Source organism: Acomys minous (genome assembly GCF_964271855.1).
Source record: "Acomys minous genome assembly, chromosome: 11".
Lineage (NCBI taxonomy): Eukaryota > Metazoa > Chordata > Mammalia > Rodentia > Muridae > Acomys > Acomys minous.
The window spans coordinates 4,283,008-4,302,550 of record NC_140492.1 but is presented as its reverse complement, the minus strand read 5'-3'; the positions used below and the strand labels follow the sequence as shown (position 1 = coordinate 4,302,550).

General features: G+C 49.5%; 1 protein-coding gene across 1 annotated transcript in view; it reads right to left on the bottom strand.

Annotated features, from left to right (window-relative positions):
- HLCS (holocarboxylase synthetase) overlaps positions 1 to 19,543 on the bottom strand; it is a 162,902-nt gene that overhangs the window by 103,484 nt on the left and 39,875 nt on the right. The window contains exon 6 of the mRNA XM_084801053.1: positions 11,618 to 11,889. Coding sequence (XP_084657179.1) covers positions 11,618 to 11,889 — 272 coding nt within the window. The remainder of the gene's footprint in view (positions 1 to 11,617; positions 11,890 to 19,543) is intronic.

The following is a 19,543-nucleotide window of genomic DNA, read 5'->3' as shown; positions in this document are numbered from 1 at the left end:
AGGAAGGGCACTGGAAGGAGGCGGGAGGATCACAGCTGCAAAGCGCAGGGAAGGGAGGAGGCGGATCTGTGTGAATCTCCATCTCACACTCCCCACTGCAGGCCTGAGTGGCCTCACCTGCTTACCAGGCGCAGCCTGGAGGCTCTAGGCCAACCAGCCAAACAAGCTCTGAAGGAACGCCAAGATCTAAAAGGTTAGTGAGACCTCACCTGACCAGACAGTGCTCCCCGCTGCGGGCTGAGGGGCAGCTCCCAAGGCTGCTGAGTTCTGACTTACCCCAGTGTCACCTGTCCCTGCCATTCGTGTGATTGTTGGTTATTTACTCAGACAGGGCTTCCCAAGCTGGCCGCAGGATGTGCTACACAGCTGGTGATGACCTTGCACTCCTAACCCTTCTGCCTCCACCTCCCAGACGCTGGGATCACAGGTGTGTACTGCCATTCCAGGCCTCCCCAGCTCCCTCCGCCTCACAGCCTGGCTGTGTGGCTTGGAGGTGACCCCAGGGTAGAGTTCCTTCATGGATGTCACTTAACTCTAAGGGGAAGCTCCCACTCCCACCCACGACAGTGGCTACTTAGCCTGACAGGGACATGGAACCCACACAGACCTCCCTGCGCTGCAGAAGGGAATCCTAGCCATCAACTCTGGAGAACTCTAGAACGTCAGTGGCATCATGTGTTACGAATAAGGCACATACACGTGGCTCGCCCGTGGCGTGGAACGTCCACAAAGCAGAGCATGTTCCATTTTGACTGGCCAGCACCTCCAGGAGGCATGGAGGACTTAAAAGAGAGAGTGTGAGACCCTTACTGCCTTAACGTGGTTTTTTTTTTTTTTTGGTTTTTTGTTTTGGTTTGGTTTGTTTGTTTGTTTGTTTTTTGAGGAGGGCATGGAATAAAAAGAAGTGACTCAGCCTGAAAGACTTTGGGTACCTCTGGTCTAGCCTCCACTCTGGTCTAGCCTCCACTCTGGTCTAGCCCCTCACACTCCACCCGAGGCCATTTGTATGTAGGCTCCTGTACGAGACCTCATCTGAGGAAGAGTTTGTTGCTTAAAAACTAAGCTCCGGGCTGTAGAGATGGCTCAGAGGTTAAGAGCACTGGCTGTTCTTCCAGAGGTCCTGAGTTCAATTCCCAGCAACCACATGGTGGCTCACAACCATCTATAATGAGATCTGGTGCCTTCTTCTGGCATGCAGGTAAACATGCACACAGAGCACTGTATAATAAATAAATCTTTTTTAAAAAAACAACAAAAACAAACAAACAAAAACCCTAAGCTCCTAACGGTGGGAGCAGATGCTTTGCTTACTTGTGAGACCCTTCTGCTCCTCCTGGGCTGCCTCACCCAGGCTTGACGTGATGATGTGTGCCTGGTCTTACTGTAGCTTGCTATGCCATGTTTGGTTGATGTCCTGGGAAGGCCTGCTCTTTTCTGAGGGGAGAGGGGAGGAGTGGGGAGGAGAAGGAGAGGGTGGGAGGGAGGGGACACTGTGGTCAGGATGTGATATCTGAGAGAAGATTTTTTTTTAATGAAGCACAATATTAGACTGTTTTTTAAGCACCCACATATGCAATACAGCACTGTTTACAAACAGGAAGCTGGCCCGGAGAGACTGGGAGCTCCACCTTGCATCCCAGGCTGTCAAAAGGGCGTGAGAGAGGCAGCCCAGGGTTTCCTGGTTATTAGCATGGTCACCCATAATGAACTCTGTTTTACGTAAATGCTGCACACAGACACTATCCAACTTCAAACTGTGAGATGGCTTTTAGCATCCAGGTGACCTCTGGACCCACAGGCAGAGAGAAGCAGGACTAGACCTCTCCCAGCTCCCTGCCTCATCCCAGCTCCCTGCCTGCCTCATCCCAGCTCCCTGCCTGCCTCATCCCAGCTCCCTGCCTCATCCCAGCTCCCTGCCTCATCCCAGCTCCCTGCCTCATCCCAGCTCCCTGCCTCATCCCAGCTCCCTGCCTCTCCCAGCTCCCTGTGCCCTTCCCACAGCCTAAGAAAACCCCCTCTGCCAGCCAATGACCTCACCGTCCTCCTCCATAATTTGAATACTCTGCGGGGAGAGAAAAATTGAAAATGATGAATGACCTCTTGTGCAATGCAGGAAAAAATGTAGCCTTGGGCTCTCCAAGTGACAGAATACCCTCCGCTCGGAAACAGACCTCTCTGTCCCCAAGGTGTGCCCATGTATAAAAACGTGTAAGAGAGCAGGTGAGAGCCACTCAACTCTCACCTCCAAAGCAGGGAAGTGTTTTATTTGAAAGAAAAACAAAAGTTCTAAATAAGCCACAAAGCAGAGTCAGGCGAGAGGTGGAAGTGAGGAAAGGCGGCTTAATAAACAGGAGGGAACGTGTCCGCTTGACTACCCAACACAGTATTATGGTTATTTTCTTCCTTACACATTTACAGGGTTTTAATACAACACATTTATAAACCTAGCGCTCAGCCCTGTCTCCACAGCACGTGTACACAGGTGAGTGGTCGGGCCTCCGTGAACACGCCATTCTAAACCTACCTAAAATGTTTCAAGTTAGGACTCATGCTAACCCATAAACCAACGTTGGGAAAGCTTTTCTTATCACGTGTGTCCTACAGGATCAGACCTGAAGGCCTGTCCACCGCCTTGACTGGACAATAAACCCAGGGCCTCTAGACAAGCCGGCCGGGAATGTTTCCGCCTGGGGGCCAGAAGATGGTCAGATCTCATTCTGGTCAAATCATGGGAAACATTAAAGAGAACTCAAAACAACAAAGGTTCATATATTTTAAGTCTTGGTTTGCTTGCTTGTTTTTCCAAGTTTCCAAGTCACAGTTTCCAAGTGAGTGGCTGTGTGTACTCAGCTTAACGACCACTCGGCAACCTTCCAGCTCGGCACCAGAGGCCTGCAAAGGGCCTTGCCTGCAGCTACCCCTTGACTTCCTCGTGGCATGAACGGGCACCGATGAACCTAACGTTTTCACAATGGAAAATCATGAGATTTGGCCCAGGCCCAGTAGCCAAAGATGTGCCTGAGCATCGCAGCCAGATGTCTTGTAAGCAGACCATGGGTCGGCCCAGGTCAGGCCATGGACCTGTTGCTATGGACTAACTAATGCCTCTGCACCCTCGAGACTCCAGTGAGAAGGGTTCAGGTCTCTTCCAATTGCAGTCAACTCCTCAGCTTGTTTCCTCTAAGAGGAACCTGAGCTACAAGAATGAGATGTTAACCAGGCCTTGGCCTTTAATCCCAGCACTCAGCGAGGCAGAAGCAGGCGGATCTTTGTGAGTTCGAGTCCAGCCTGGTCTACAGAGTGAGTTCCAGGACAGCCAAGGCTACACAAAGAAACTCTGTCTCAAAAAACAAAAAAAGAAAGAGATGTTAAAGGTGACTTTGAGGGTTATCTTTATTGATTGATTTTTTTTCTTCCTTTTTCCTTCTTTCTTTCCTTTATTATGAGACACGGTCCTACGTAGCCCAGGCTAGCCTTAAACTCTATGTTATTATGATCTTGAATTACCTCCACCTTCAAAGTGCTGTGATTACAGGTGTGTAAGACCAGAGAAGGTTTATACAGTTCTGGCAATTAAGTACAAGGGCCTCACCGCTCCCCGCCCCCAGCTGCTACCTGTATACAGCTGGAGCTCACGGGAGACTAGCTGAGTGGCTGAACTCTAAATAAAACCAAGCAAATGATTACCAGGTATGTAACACACAGAAGCAAACAATGTACAGTTACCCACTTGCTCAGGGCTACCAGCCTAACACACAGCTCTCGAACAGTGTCTGGACACAGGGCAGCAACACAAAGGCAACAGTGAAGGTTTCTGAACACACAACAAGCCAAGATTAACTCGAAATCAAGCACCTAACGAGCCCACGGTGTTTCCGTCAGGACTCACCTTTGCTGCGTCGGGCAACACCACCGCAGCTAAGGTTCTGAACATACAAATCCACTCTCACACTGTGCGTGCCATTACACGGCACAACTCCAGGGACTGCTGCCCGAGACACCGCTGCTTGGTTCTGAGACTAGCATACATTAGGAACTCAGTGGTACGTACAGACTTTTCTGCTCTTACAGAAACACAACCGTTTAATTATGAAAAACAAGACCTTTTGTTATTTGCCTGCTACCCCATATCCCAGCAAGTATCTAATTAGTGGTTATTTTAATGAATTACGTTCACCTCTTTGTTACGCACGTGTGTAGTGCGTGTGGACCTTAGTGGACAGCCTGAAGGAAGAAGTCAGCTCTTTCCTCGGACATGGGCTGCAGGCTTGGAGGTAAAAGCTTCCACCACCGAGCCGTCGTGGCAGGGCGCAATTTAATCCGTCTTCTCCTTGTGTTAGATAGTGTCTGGGTTCAGACTCTGAGTTGAGCTGCATTTAAAAGCACTGTCCTGTAGATTCTGATCTGGGACTGTGGCAGAATTCCCAGCAGCCGCTGAACTGGCCCCGAACACACTCTGTCTCTTTGGATTTAAGCAAAACCGTGTCCTCAGCATTGATGTTATAAAATCAAAGTATTAATCAACTGTAAAAGATATAGCAGAGCCTCTGTGCCCTACAGTATCAAATATTCAGCTAAAATCTGTCTTTATATAAAAATAAACAAGCCCATGAATCTCATTAGCAGGCAAATTTTCTTTTGTAGTAAATAAGTGGTAAAATTACTACGTACTAGAGAATTGTTTTTAAACGAATTGCGTTATGATTTATTTTTAGTGAACGCTTAACTTGCATGCCTATTTTATATACTTAAACGCCTGCGGATGGTGAAAAGGGGCCTGAGTGGGGTTAAGTTGGAGCCACCTGGTCTAGTCCATGCTGTAACTGTCACCCAAGGACCCACCACAAGATCAGGCACAAGTGCATGTGAAGAGACCCTGGGTGCTGCAGGGGACCCGTGGCAACTGCACAGTCTCTGCAAGCCCGTCACAGTGACTGCCTGAAGGTCTCAGACTCCCTCAAAAGGTTCAGACCGCCACCACTGAGAGTATTCAAAAGACCACGCTGTGATCTGGAAAGTGTCAACAGGACCTTAGGCCCTCCTAGCCCTTGCTGTGGCCAAGCAGCTCACCTCCCCTTGGGGGCGGTGCTTGCCGTGGTCCTGGTTAGTACTCACCTGTGCCCTCTGGTTCAGTAAAGGGCAGGATGCTTCTGGTTAAATGGTGCAATGGACTGAGCGCCCGCGCTTTCCCCACCCCAGCTCACCCCCATAGCGATGGTGTGAGCGAGCGGGGGCCTGGGGGCGGGGACGGGGGGAGGATGAGGTTATAGAGGTGGAGCCTTCAGGATGAGGTCAGTGCCCTCACAGAAGGGGCTCTGAAGAGCGTCCTCACCCGTCCCCACCATGTGAACAAACTAAGCGAGAAGGCCGCTATGTGCAACTCAAAGTGGGGTCATCACCAAGACGGGACCCCAAGGACACCCTGGCCTCTCACTTCCAGGGTCCAGCAGGGGAGAACAGAGCCTTGGCCTCATCGACCTAGCACAGCTATACTTGGTTACAGCAACGCAAACTGACTTAGAAACCAAATGGTTGAGAGAAACCGAGAAAGTCCGTTAAACAGAACCCACTGTGAGCATCATTAAACTGTCCGGGTCACAGACTGGGCCCTACCTCTCAACTCTTAGTAGGTTCCATGCCTGCCGCTCAGACATGAGGCCCTGAGTTTGGATCCCACCCTCACATAAAAGCAGAGCGAGATGGCAACCCCAGGGCTGGGCAGGTGGAGACAGCGGATTCCTGCAGCTCACGCATCCATCAGCTGGCCTGGCCGAACCCACCAGCTCCAGGCTCAGTGAGAGAGCCTGTCTAAACAGACTGTGGAGAGCAATGGAGGGGGACGCCTTGTCAACCTCTGGCCTTCACACGGACACACGCATACGCTCACACAAACACAACACAATCATACTGATGCAACAACAAATGTCTAACACACACACACACAAACTAATGGGAAAACATCTCCACAAGAAAAACATGCCCCTAAAGTAACTCAACTTGAGCAGGCTGGCCTGTGAAGGGTTAACTTATTCAGGTGTCCAATTGGATCAACCAAATAAGATTCCTGGAGAACTTGCCAGAATAACCCTTCAGTCGTGACCGTTGCAGAAGTCAAGCACTGGAATTATTTCCTAAACTTTAATTTAGAAGTAAACATTCAAATAAGGGGAAACTCTCCAATCATTTTCACTTTTAAAGTACTAAATTGGCCCATTTTTTAAAAATCTCACATTAATTATTCCAAAGCAATCAGCTTCTTAGGACCCTTTTATTTCACAATTACACTAATATGCCATTAATTTGGGACACTTACCAACAAGTTTGTCCCCCTCTTATTACCTGTGTGCACATTAAGAGCATGTGGATAACACAATACAGGCATTAATATGTAAAACGCCAACAAAAGCCATCTGGAAAGCTAATGAATAATCAAGGGATTTCGAATTAAACTACAGGATTTTCCCTTAGAATCTTTAGGACAACACTGTCAGGTCCAATCTATTCGCTCGGCCTCCAGAATCAATTTTTCAAACCCTCTGACAGCTCTAATGGTTTCCACCTGTGCCTCCCGCCTGACTCTTGACTGGCATGCTACCAGCCAGGGTGGGAATGGACACAAAGCCCGCTATTAGGATCCGGCTGTTTCTCTACTGTGAGGTCACTCAGCCATTAAATTAGTTCCAGCCCAATTTTTGTCCTCTCGGGCTTGGGCCTGAGGGAGGAGGGAGCAAGGTTCCTGGAGTGGGTTCAGAAGGGGAGGAGAGGGAAGACAGGGTGGGTCATGGCTGGCTAGAGCAGGCCCAAGGCTGAGAAGCTGGGCTGGCCCAAACTTTGAAGGTCAAAACACTCTTTCCAAAATGAATGTGGCCGTTCTCGTTAATGTGATCCCTCCCCAAAATAAAATTCATAAAAATTTTGGAAACAATGTCTCACTACATAGCCCACGTTGACCTGGAACACATGTAGCCTAGGCTAGCCTTGAATGTGCAGCAGTCCCCCTACCTCAACCCCCTCAGCGCTGGGATCACAGGCACGCTACTATACCTGATGTCCAAAAGTGGTTCCCCGAGGCTCTTATGGGATTGCCTCTTTCCTTTGCTTCCCCTAGTAGAATCAACTGTCTCCCAGACGGTCCTTCCTCCTCAGCACAGAACTATCCCTCTGAAGGCACTGCTGGTTTCTTAGAAACAGCAAGAGTGGCTGGTGGCAGCTCCAACTCAGGGACACTTCCTGACCAGAGGGAGCTGGGGAAGGTGCTACGGCAGCTTCTGATGTTCAGCGCCCCTGTCCTCACAGCTAGGAGAGGGCGGGGCTCGGGGACTGGGTGCTGCCGGGGGTCACAGAGCCAGTTTGAGATACTGTCATGGTCCCAACACTTCCCCCAATGACTGTGAGCCTTATAACCACACTCACTAAGTAGGAACCACACGAGAAAAGCTCGCTGGCCCACTGGTGCATCTACCTCGCACCCTGCGCTGCCTCGACTGTGCCCTCCTCCAGACCAAAAACAGCAGCACCCCCTATAAACTGTACTGTCACCAGGACGCACCTTTGGGACTCTGTCCTGAGAAGAGAGCAGTGTCTACACATGGCCACGGTGCCTGGGTAATCCCATACAGTGCTGTAGGCAAGCATGCTTGAAAAATCCAGGGATTTAAACAGTGGTAATCAAACATTAAATAGGAAAATCAAAATTATTCTTTACAGATGAAAAATAGCCAGCCCTTGGTGAGGCCACCCAGCATGGACACGTGGACAGAGTTAGTCTGTGTCTGTCTGGCACACCCCGCCATGGCGTCACAAGTCAGTCATCTCAGTATCTGACAGAGACTTGGCATCACTCAATCAAGAAAGATGCTATGACTCAAAGAAAAGACAATTCCAAAACTAACAATGGCTTATGACTCGGTTGCCCCGTGATCAAGGGTTCTGTGGCCTCAGGCTGCCCTCACAAGCACACTGGCCCCTCATCTCACCAGTAAACAGAATGTCCAGGCACCCTAAATACCCCCTCAAAGCAAGCACTCAGGTTGCTTCTCCAGTGGTGGGAAGGCCTTATGCCTCGCCACACCTAGACTGCACCACATTTGTAGATGGCTACCTGGCCCATCTGTAGGATGTGACCATGGGACACTCTGGGGCTCACTGGGCCAGACACAGCCTGGAGTCCACACCTTGGGACTCCATCCAACCGCTGAGCTCATCGAACATGGAGAGAGAAAGAAAAATAAAGGTCCCTGGACACCCCCAGTGCCAGCAGCGCAGGCGACTCTCCCGTTACAACAGTCAGGTAAGACCCATGGCCAGGAAGATAAGCCAGAGAAAATGACTGGGGCCGAGGAGAAAGGTTGAGACTGCCTGTCCAGCCCAAGGACGTGGACGGCATGCCAAGTCTGACAACTGGGGGAACATCGCTCACTGATCGCGTGTTTACTTTTTGTTTTGGGAAGGGAGACCTATAGTAACCAAGCAATCCTCGGCTTTCTATGGCTGCAGCTCCTAGAGTCACAGGGCTGGGGTAAAAGGTGAAGGGTCACCGTCCCTTCCAGATGAACACAGTGTCCTGTCAGAGACCAAGCGAGGGCTTCCGGCAGCACCTGCTGCTGCATGGTGGCTAACGGCGCTTTGCAGTGAAAGCCAGAAGTACAGCGAGTGCCAATGCATTGGTCAGACGATAAACCCTCAGATCTCCCTGGATTCACAGTAACAGGAGAAGGACGGAGTTAAAGACAGTAAGAAAGGAGCAACAACAAAGGCTGGCGTTTCTAAAAGAGTCTTATGCTGGAGAGATGGCTCAGTGGTTAAGACCACTGGCTGCTCTTCCAGAGGTCCTGAGTTCAATTCCCAGCAACCACACGGTTGCTCACAACCATCTGTAATGGGATCTGATGCCCTCTTCTGGTGTGCATGAAGACAACACTCATGTACATAAAATACATGAATCAATAAATCTTTTTTAAAAGGGGGTGGGGGTAACTGCCTCTACCTGTGATTTTGAATCCTATGGACACTGAGGCTACAATATATTCACACACAGGTCCCCGGCTTCTTTCCTTAACAGAGCGTAACTCTGCCAGGAAGACTTCTAATTGTTCCCACATCTCTCTCAAACCTTCAGTTGGATCCACAGATGCCTCTTGGGGAAGTGTATGCCACACAAACAACAGCAACGTAGAGAAGCTGGGTGCAGCGCCACACACTGGAGACAGCATGCTGGCAAAGAGTGGAGACGGTGGGTCCCTGAGACTTGCTGGCCAGTTAACGCAGTCAAATCCAGGCTCAGTGAGAGCCCCCACCTCAAAAAGTAAGGTGAAGAGCAGCTGAGGAGAGACTGCCCTCTGGCTTATACACACACGCACACGCACACGCACACGCACACGCACACACACACACATGTACACATGAACTTACATATACATGAAGACCGTGTGTCTCCTAGCTTTTCTTCTGTATGTAGACCATGTGACTAGGCCTAGCCATGAGCTCTGAACATCAAGGCAAGCGTAACTTCCAGCGTCTAAGTGAACAGCAACCCAACCTGCTTTGCCCACCCTGACCTCTAGCATGATGGGTGGCGTTGCCAGATTCAAGGACGCGCAGCAAAATGGTGTCCATGTGCATGGATGGCTCTGTGGTGGTTTGAATGAGATGTCCCACCCCACTGGGGCCTTTGAACACTGTGGTCTTGGTGGCTCTGCTTGTACAGGCCTAGGGGGTGTGGTGACAGGCTCTGAGGCTTCACTGTCACTTGCCAACAGTTCCCGCTCTGCTTCCTGCTCTCCACCTGAGATGTCCCAGCCACCAGGCCTGCCTCCTGGGATGACGATGGATCCCTGTCCCTCGGGAAACATGAACCCAAATAAACTGTTCCTTGTTTTTTGTTTTGTTTTTGTTTTTTGAGACAGGGTTTCTCTGTATAGCCTTGGCTGTCCTGGACTCACTTTGTAGACCAGGCTGGCCTCGAACTCACAGCAATCCACCTGCCTCTGCCTCCCAAGTGCTGGGATTAAAAGCGTGTACCACCACGGCCAGCATAAACCGCTCCTTCTATAGGCTGCCTTGGTCAGGGCGCCTCACCACAGCAACAGAGGAACACAAAACAGAGAAGTGTTAACACCACAACACCACAATGATGGGCTGCATTCTCGGAACGCAACAAGCTGTGGGTTTCCTACTGACATGCGGTCCCTTAGTGAGTTATCCTGGGTCCTTCTGGCACTAAGGAGACCTCTTCAGATGCCTCTTCCTAAAATGGCTACCTCGGGGAACTTCCATTCACATTGGCTGTTTGAGCAGCTTCCCCTGGGACTGCTGGGAAGGACACACACAGACAGAGGGGAAGGACAGCTTCCCATTCGGTACCTGAGCTGCACAGGGCCAACAACAGAGCCATTTCACTGCCTGTGCTGCACAGAGCAGACCAGGAGAGAGAGAGGACTCCTCACTGCCCAAGGAAAGCAGAAATACTTGTCTCTTGGGAGAGGGGGAATGGAACTGAAAAAATAAGTACCTATAGCAACACAAATTGGCTCAGTAAACAAACCCTGTAATTAACACGGCTAGTGTTATAGCTCGTCCATCCCCCGCCCACCCCCCACCCCCGCTCCACCTGTCCTCTGCTGACCGCCTACATACCCCACACACTTTAACTGCACCTGGGCCAACTGTGTGAGAGTCAGGGACACACCACCTACTTCATTATTTTGCACCACCATACAACCAATTCTACCCCAGATATTATTAGGACAAAGGCAAGGGCATTTCTGTACGCTGTCTGTCTAATAACCTCTGCGGCTAACCTCTAGAACCTGCAGGTGAGTTATGTCTCGAGGACTTTTCAGTGTGGGTCACGCAAGCAGAGGCCTTGTTCTTGGTCTCTCTCTAGTCTACCCAGTGTCCTGAACTAAAATCATCTTAATTAGGACAAACAACTTGTGGCATTTAGAAAAACCCCTTTCATCTGTTTTCCACGTTCTAACTTCAAATAGAGGCCATAGGATTGACATAAAATGGAAGTTTACAGTCAGAATAAAATTCAAACATGCAAATGAGATTAGAGAGCATGGAAAATGACTGGCTAAGGACGTACCAGAACAGTTTTCAAAATATGAAATTCCAACTTATCTCCACTTAGGTCAGTTATGTGTCACTCTGGCTTACTCTTTGCACCCCGCAGAACATCCTAGATTAACTGTTTAACACTGGTCACAACAACACAAAGACCAATAGTGCCTGACCACTTCCACCTGTTGCACTATTTTTTTCATAATTTCCTTCAAGGATGTTTTGAAACGGCTGATTAAAGGAAGCATAACACCAGCCACAAAAGCCGCATATGAAACACAGACTCTGATCCAAATACTTCTTTTAATTCCTCCTTTATGGCTCAAGCGCTCGCACTCTCTCTCTCCCCCGGCCCCTGTCCCTCCCCCACCCCCCCACCCCCGCCTCAACCCTCCACACATACACACACACACACACACACACATAGGATGAGACTGAGTTCTACTGAGCTCGGACGATTGGCAGATCTGTCCCAGCTCTCCCCTGGCACTGGGTATAGAGAACAGACACCAGTGGACACCTTGGCCAGGCCGAGGACATGCGTGGAACTCACCCATCCAGGAGACTCATGGTCGTGGGGGTCACTTCTGCAAACAGAATGACTTTTCCGAGCCGTGTGGTCTGCAGATTTCGGCGATAGGTCTCCAGGTTAAAGTGCTGTGATGAGAAGGCTTCAGGGTTGGTAACCACAGGTATGGACGACGGGGTGATCTCCTCTTCAGACGTGTAAGAGGAGACAAATCTAAGGGAGACTTTGCTGGACCGTATGATCCCTTTGGGGTCCACGTGCCTCTCAAGCCACCGCATAACCGGATCCTGGATTTCCTACGCCATAAGAAGGGGAAAAGACTGTGATTTGAGGTTTAATCTACTGACAGCAATGTTTCCTGACCTTAAATACCTCCTAATTCATAAACAAAAGAGCCAGGTTAACAGACTCTGCACATCTAAAGAGACACAATATAATAAATAGACTGAGCACTATGGTTTGGATTCTGTCCCCAGAACTAATTCGCAAACCCATGCATTAATGGTATTTTAGGGTGAGACTTTTGAGACACGACTGAGTGGAGGGGGCTCTCTCAGCCCTCTCACATGGATTAACCCATTGTGGATTCCTGGGTCACTGAGTGAGTTATCAGGAGAGTAGATCGGGCTTGTAATAAACGCTAAGGCAGCCACCTTTCCTGCGCCTCTTGCCATCTGACATCCACGGTGCTCCCTATGGACTCTGCAGAGTATCTCTTATCAGCAAAGAAGCCTTCACTCAGTGATACACAGATACACACACATACACACACATGCATACACACAAAGAGACACACACGCATACACACTCACACACACATATACACAACAGACACACACACACTTACACAGACACATATACATTCACACACATACCCTCACACAGACACAGACACATACACACACACACAGAGATACACATGCATATACACACTCACATACAGACACGCACATAACACACTCACACACACATATACACAACAGACACACACTCACACACAGACACACATACATTCACACACATACACTCACACAGACATACATACACACACACACACAGCCTCCCAACTGTGAGGCCTTCATTGCTTGATAAATTACGCAGCCCTAAACTCTCAGTGATGGTAACAGAAAGCAGTAAGACAAGAAGTGGGTTCACAGTTAGGAATTAGAAACCAGGAACGCAGGCGTCCTCTCCAGCTCTGAAGCCCCTAGTTACCCAGTGCTGTGCGTATTCTACAAAGCAATAGAAAAAACAAAAAACAACAAAACAGTGTAGCACTACACGCTACTTTCCTTTGTCCTAAGGGTGAAAACAGAAGAGACCCTGCTTAACCCAGAGTCCAGAGCAAAGGAAAGAGACAAGAGCCGCCTTGAAGCTTGCAGAGGCTCGCCACGCCCATCTGCGGAGGCCAGAGGTCCTACTCTGGATGGCACCACGAAGAACAGGCCTACACTAAACAGATCCAAAACAGGCCTACACTAAACAGATCCAAGCGCCTTAAACGACTTTATCATTTTATCTTATGTGTATGAGTGTTTTCGTGCATGTACCTCTGTGCACCACGTGTTCCCAGTGCCCACAGAGGCCAGAAGAGGACATCGGATCCTCTGGAGCTGGAGCTACAGGTAGCTGCGAGCCACCGTGTGGGTCCTCTGCGGGACACTGAGAGCCAGAGTTATAGGACAGCCTTGTGCCAACGTCAGACCTTTCACAATAAGGTAAAAGTGTCCTTCTCCGTTACTATCAGGAGTGTGTGGGAAGCTCCCCACACCCCAGAGAAACAGCTGACAGGATGGGGGTTCTTTCATTCAACTGATGGCAGCCCTCCAGCCTTTGGGATTTACTTCCAAGTTGTAGCAAACAGCGAGGGGAGTAGAACAAGTAATAACATCAGGAGAAATCCAGGCAGTGAGCCACAGTACAGCACACTGCGCAGGAGTCCTGAAGGAGATGCGTGAGGAGGCGACACGGTGGGGGAAGGTGCGGCCACTGTCTAGACGACTGTTCACAGGGCACCAGGAGATGGGGTGTGTTTGTGCACATCTGCAACCACGGCACTCAGGAGGCTGAGGCAGAGGGCTTACGAGTTTGGGGGCAACCGGGGCTACATAGCAAGACCGTGTGTCAGAAAAGAAACAAAAAGGCCTAGTGAAACGCAGTTGGTGACTCTTTATTGGACTCTGGTTGGAATAAACCAGCTGGAAAAGACATGAAACGATCATAGACAGGAGCACTGTGTACAGCAAGCAAAGTCATTTGAATAAGTACGGGCACTTCAGGACGATGTCCTTAGCATCTGTCAATGTCCAGTAGATCTGACTCATCTCCAACATGGCGGAAGCCAGGAAGGCCACGTGATGCCATTACACAGAGGTGACGGGTGCCAGGAGTGTTTGCTGTGCCTTTCTTCCCTAATCTTCCACGCTTAAGAAGGGGCATAAAGTTTGTTGCTTGTTTGCTTGTTGTTTTTTAAGTGGTGCAATAAAATAATAAACTCAACTAAATACATTAGCCATCAACTCAATCAGGTATCCACTCAACAAGCATCCCAGGCAGGTCATCCTGTGGCCTCCGAGGAGGCAGCAGATAGCAAAGGGCCTCTCCCTGTCCTCAGAGGGCTTTCCTTCTCATGTGTGAGTCACAAGCCCAACAGGCAGGGTGTTACACAGATATGTGGGCTAAGGGAAGGAATAAACAAAGAAAAAGAGCATGTTGGAGGCTAGCCACTGGAAGTCAAAGTCAGAGACGGGATTGTACTGAACAGGCAACATTAGGAAAGACCTCGGAGGGAGGGAAGAGGGAGGGAGGAAGAGGGGGGGGAAGGGAGGGAGGGAAGGAGGGAGGCTTTGCAGTGTGATCTGTTCACATCAGGCTCAGCTGTCTACTTTGTGTCAGAGCTCCATGATGCTCCCACGGTGAAGAAATCAACACATTCCCCAGAACACAGTCCATCAGTATGCAATGCTTGGCTGCAATGACATCACTTGGATTATGTAGAGGGCAGAGCAGATGCTGCGAGGAGGGAAGCATAAAGACCACAGGAAGGGGGAAAGGTCTGGGGGAGCAGAGAGACGGCGGAGCCCACGTGGGGGCCATCGGGGAGCCCCTAAGGGCCCTCAGGGGTAGGGTGAGCCAACTCCATCAGAGCAGGTCCCTGCCCCGCCTTCCGGAGTGAGCTGACTGAGGGGAGGAAGCGAATGGAAGCAGAAGTGAGGTCACAGAGCCTGAACCAACATGACAGCACGTGTGGTGAGAACACGCTCACAATGGAGGGTACTCGATTTGATAACAGGTCATGTCTGGGATGTTATCAAAACGGGGTGATCAGGTTCAGCGAGACGGCTTAGAGGGAAAAGGTACTTCCCAGACAAGTCTGACAACTTGAGTTTAATCAATTCCTGGAATCCACATGAAGGTAGAAAAAGAAACGAACACTACAGAGTTGTTCTCTGACCTCCAGACACATGCTGCACACCGCGTGTGCACAAACACACACACACCATCATCACCATCATCATCATGTTTACACACACAGAACAATAACAAATAAATATGAGAAGATCAAATATGAGCACAAGATTATTTCTGGTCTAGACACTCTGAAGGACAACTGTTAGCAACAGACACACAGAGACCTCGGCGAGAAGGAGCCGAGGGTCAGCCTGGGTGTACCGAACTTGACGGGGGCTACCAGAAATACAGCAGAGTAAAATGAGCAGGCAAGGGCTCAGGAGCTCAGGGGGCAGGTCAACACAGACCACACTTGGGGCCCGTCAGATGTAGACGACCGCTGACAGCCAGAAGAAAGAGGATCACGAGGGCGTGGTGCGCATTAAAAGAAAGGATGCCAATGAGCTGGGTCCATTTTCTGGGGTCTGGTAACAAGAACCACCCACCAAGGTGCTTTAAATGACAAAAATGGATCATAGCTGTCAAGGCTGTGATCAAGGCGTCAGCAGAACCACATCCCCTCTGAAGACTTGCTATGTTGACTGTTCCCCCCAAAGATGTGTGGGGACACAGTCCTTCAGTGAGATCAGGCTGGGAGGTGAGACAATTCAGTGGCTCTATCAAGGCTTTGGGGGGGGGCGCCTCCCCTCACTCTATCATCAACCCTTAACAGGAAAATGTGTGTTTGCAAGAAGCATAAACACAACCACTTGTTTGGTACAAGCCTGCCATGCGTGTCCTTTCAGGCACACTCAAATGACAGTGGTGACTTGAAGGCTGAGGAGTGACTGTCAATAACACACGCACAGGTCTATGGGTTAAGTGTGTCCCCCCAAGTCCACGTCTTGGTAACCTAACTTCTGACGCAACAGTATTAAGAAGTGGGGCCTTTAGTCACTGACTAGCTCATACGGGCCCTGCACCCACGAGCAGGTTAATGCGGTAGCTCATGTGGATCAGCTGTCTTTGGAGTACAAATAACGTACAAAAAAATGGAGGGACATTCTCTCTCTCCTTCCCTCCATCCCTCCCTTCCTCCCTCCCTCTCGTCCTCCCTCCATCTTGTTATTCTTACTGCCAGTGGATAATACAACCAGAAGGTTCCCACCAGGCGACAACATCTTGATGTGGTATTCTACAGCCTCCATAATCAGGAGACATAAATTCATTTTCTTTTCTGCACTGTTTTGTTAGTAAAATAACTAAATCAACTTAGCAAAAATTAAAGCACAAGCTCATGATTCTCAAATATTTTATCAGTAACCATTAAGGCAATATGAAAATGTTACTGAATTAAAGGTTTTGGAGGCTGGGCATGGTGGCAGATGCCTTTAATCCCAGCACTTGGGAGGCAGAGGCAGGCAGATCGATGTGAATTTGAGGCCAGCCTGGGCTACAAAGTGAGTCCAGAACATCCAAGGCTACACAGAGAAACTTTACTAAAAAATAAAAAAAAACCTAAAAACCGGTCTGGATTTCATATACACAAACACACATATAATTTATACATACATACACATGTACATATGCACATCTATGTGTACACACATGTATGTTGTCAAATGGCCTGAACCATACATAGTACGACCCACCCTCAACCTCCAGACCCATTTCGTTCTCTAAGATGAGCAGCTGAGGCAGAGGTAAAGTGTCTCTTCTTCAGGAGGACAGCCCTGAGCACAGCCTGGCATATCTAGGTTCGGCTCTCGCAAACCTTCGGGGACTTTATGGCACTCATTGCAATGTAACCAGTAGGCCACATACTCAATGTCCCACTGTCCTATTAGAACAGGAATTCCATAAAGGTCACATGTGCGTATTGCTTTCTTGTGCCCACGGCAAGCTCAGGTCTGGCAAATACCTAACAGTCACTCATGGTGAAAATTCATACCAAGTTCCTAACCAAGGAAGTTGTACAAGAAACAAACACATGTGCACATCTACCCAGTCACAGGCAGAACCCTCAGAGGGCAATGAAACGAGATGGCATCCCCCCCTTCTCTCTAGTGTGTGTACATGCACGTGTGTAAACAGCACCCCTCTGTGTGTGTACATGCACGTGTATAAACAGCACCCCTCTGTGTGTGTACATGCACGTGTGTAAACAGCACCCCTCTGTGTGTGTATATGCATGTGTGTAAACAGCACCTCTCTGTGTGTGTATATGCACATGTGTAAACAGCACCTCTCTGTGTGTGTATATGCACGTGTGTAAACAGCACCTCTCTGTGTGTGTATATGCACGTGTGTAAACAGCACCTCTCTGTGTGTGTATATGCATGTGTGTAAACAGCACCCCTCCGTGTGTGTGTACATGCACATGTGTAAACAGCAACCCTCTGTGTTTGTGTAACGCACATGTGTAAGCCACACCTCTCCACATCCATTGCGTCAGCTCCTGCCTCTAGGTTCCTGCCCTGCTTGAGTTCCTGTCCTGACTTCCTTCAGTGATGACCAGTGACGTGGAAGTGTGAGCAGGATAAACCCTTTCCTCCCCAACTTTCTTTCTGGTCCTGGTGTTGTTATAGTAGTGGAGACCCTGACTGAGCCCGGAGGCTGCAGGACGCGTCGTGGGTGTTGCTTCTCCGCTCTCACCATGTGCATCCTTCATCTACAGGGTCCATGCAATTCCAATCGAACTCTCAAGCAAGCTGGTTTTGGTTTGGGTGTTTTTTTTGTTTTTTTTGTTTTGTTTTGTTTTGTTTTGTTTTTAAGAAATTGACTTAAATTTTATACAGAATCAGAAAATACTTAAGATGGCCAAAGGGATCTTGGGAAGGAAGAGCATAGAAGACTGCATGAGCTGTTCCAAGGCTTCCTATAAAGCCGTGGGGGTGGAGACGCAGCGGCACTGCATACACACCAGGGTCCTGCTGCGGGGACAGAGATGCAGCAGCACTGCATGCACGCACGCGCACACACACACACACACACACACACACACACACACACACACACACACGGGCCCTGGAGCAGGACAAACTCTGAAGAAGCAGGGTCACACATTTGACTATTTCACAAAGGTACTAAAAGCAGAAGTAAACCAATGAATAGGGCAGTGCCTTTCTGATCTTAAGATATAAAATCTCTCGCGGGACAAAACATACATGAACTCAAAAGGCTTCAGAAGGCAGCAATGGAGAGGAAGCTACGCCAGCATCTCCAAGAACTGACACGGAGGGTTGAGGACAGGCTCGGGGGCAGATCCCAGCCCTGAGCCTGATCCTCAGCACTGAGGGAAGAAAAGGGAGGAAGAGGAGAACATCACAGAAAGAAAAACAAAACAGGAAAACTCTTCTCAACGCAATCCCAGACAAAGAGCTTTATCTAGAACATATCTTTAAAGCCTTAACATTTGCAAGGAAATAACTTAGAACATGGCAACAACTCTGAATGAATGCTGCCCAGAAGAAAACAAGAGCCAGCCGATAAGCCTATGAAAACCTCAGCATCATTTGCTGCCTGGGGAAAGCAGGCTGAGAGCCACAGTGAGAAGCTCTGCGCATCTCCTCAGTGAGAGCTCAGACCCTGACACTGCTGTGTGCTGGCAAAAACAGGAAGCAAACACAGCTCTCCGGTAACACAAGAGACCACGATGGCTCTGGAAAACAGTGTGGCTGGCTGGTCACAGTACGTTGCTCTGGCTAGCCCAGAAATCTCTACGTGGAACAGGCTAACCTTGAACTTGGAGGCACGAGATACCACGCCCAGCCCTAGATAAAGGACTACTTATCTTACAGTCAAAACACAGCTCTTCAATACTGACCCGAGTGAAAACACGCACCCACACAAAGACCTTCACGTGCGTGTTCACGACAGCTCCACTCGACAGGCAGAAGGTGCGAGTCCAAATGTCCACGAGTCAGTGAATAAGTGAACATATATCAAAACACTGGAGCATGGCTCAGCAATTAAAAAATTATGACCTACCCAGATATAAACAGGTAACGACTCTCAAAAGCAAAGCACCAATCAAAGAGGGGAGTCTAGGGAGCTGGTACAGTGCTTGCCTTGCAAGAACGAGAACCCAACTCCAATCCCCAGAGCACACCTTAGGAAAGCGAGGTGTGGAGGTGCACACTCGGTACACACTGGGAATCCCAAATCTTAGCACTGAGGAGGGAAACATGGCAGACTCCTGGAGCTAACTGCACAGCTGGCCTCACATATTTGGTAACTTCCAGGGGAGCAGAGACCCTGCCTCCAAAGAAAGAGAGAAAGAAGAGAAAGGGGAGGGTGTAGGTAGGTCACACAAGTGACCGCTGCACACACATGTGAACACACTCGAACATGCACACACACAGTAAGGTGAATATGTACAACATGATCCCATTTACACAACATTTCAGAAAAGACCAGGCTCACAATCCCTGGTGATAGAGGGCAGAAGGGTGGTTGCTTGTGGCTGGGCATGGGGGCCCAGGGATCCACAGGGGGCCCAGGGATCTACAGGGGGCCCAGGGATCCACAGGGGGCCCAGGGATCCACAGGGGGCCCAGG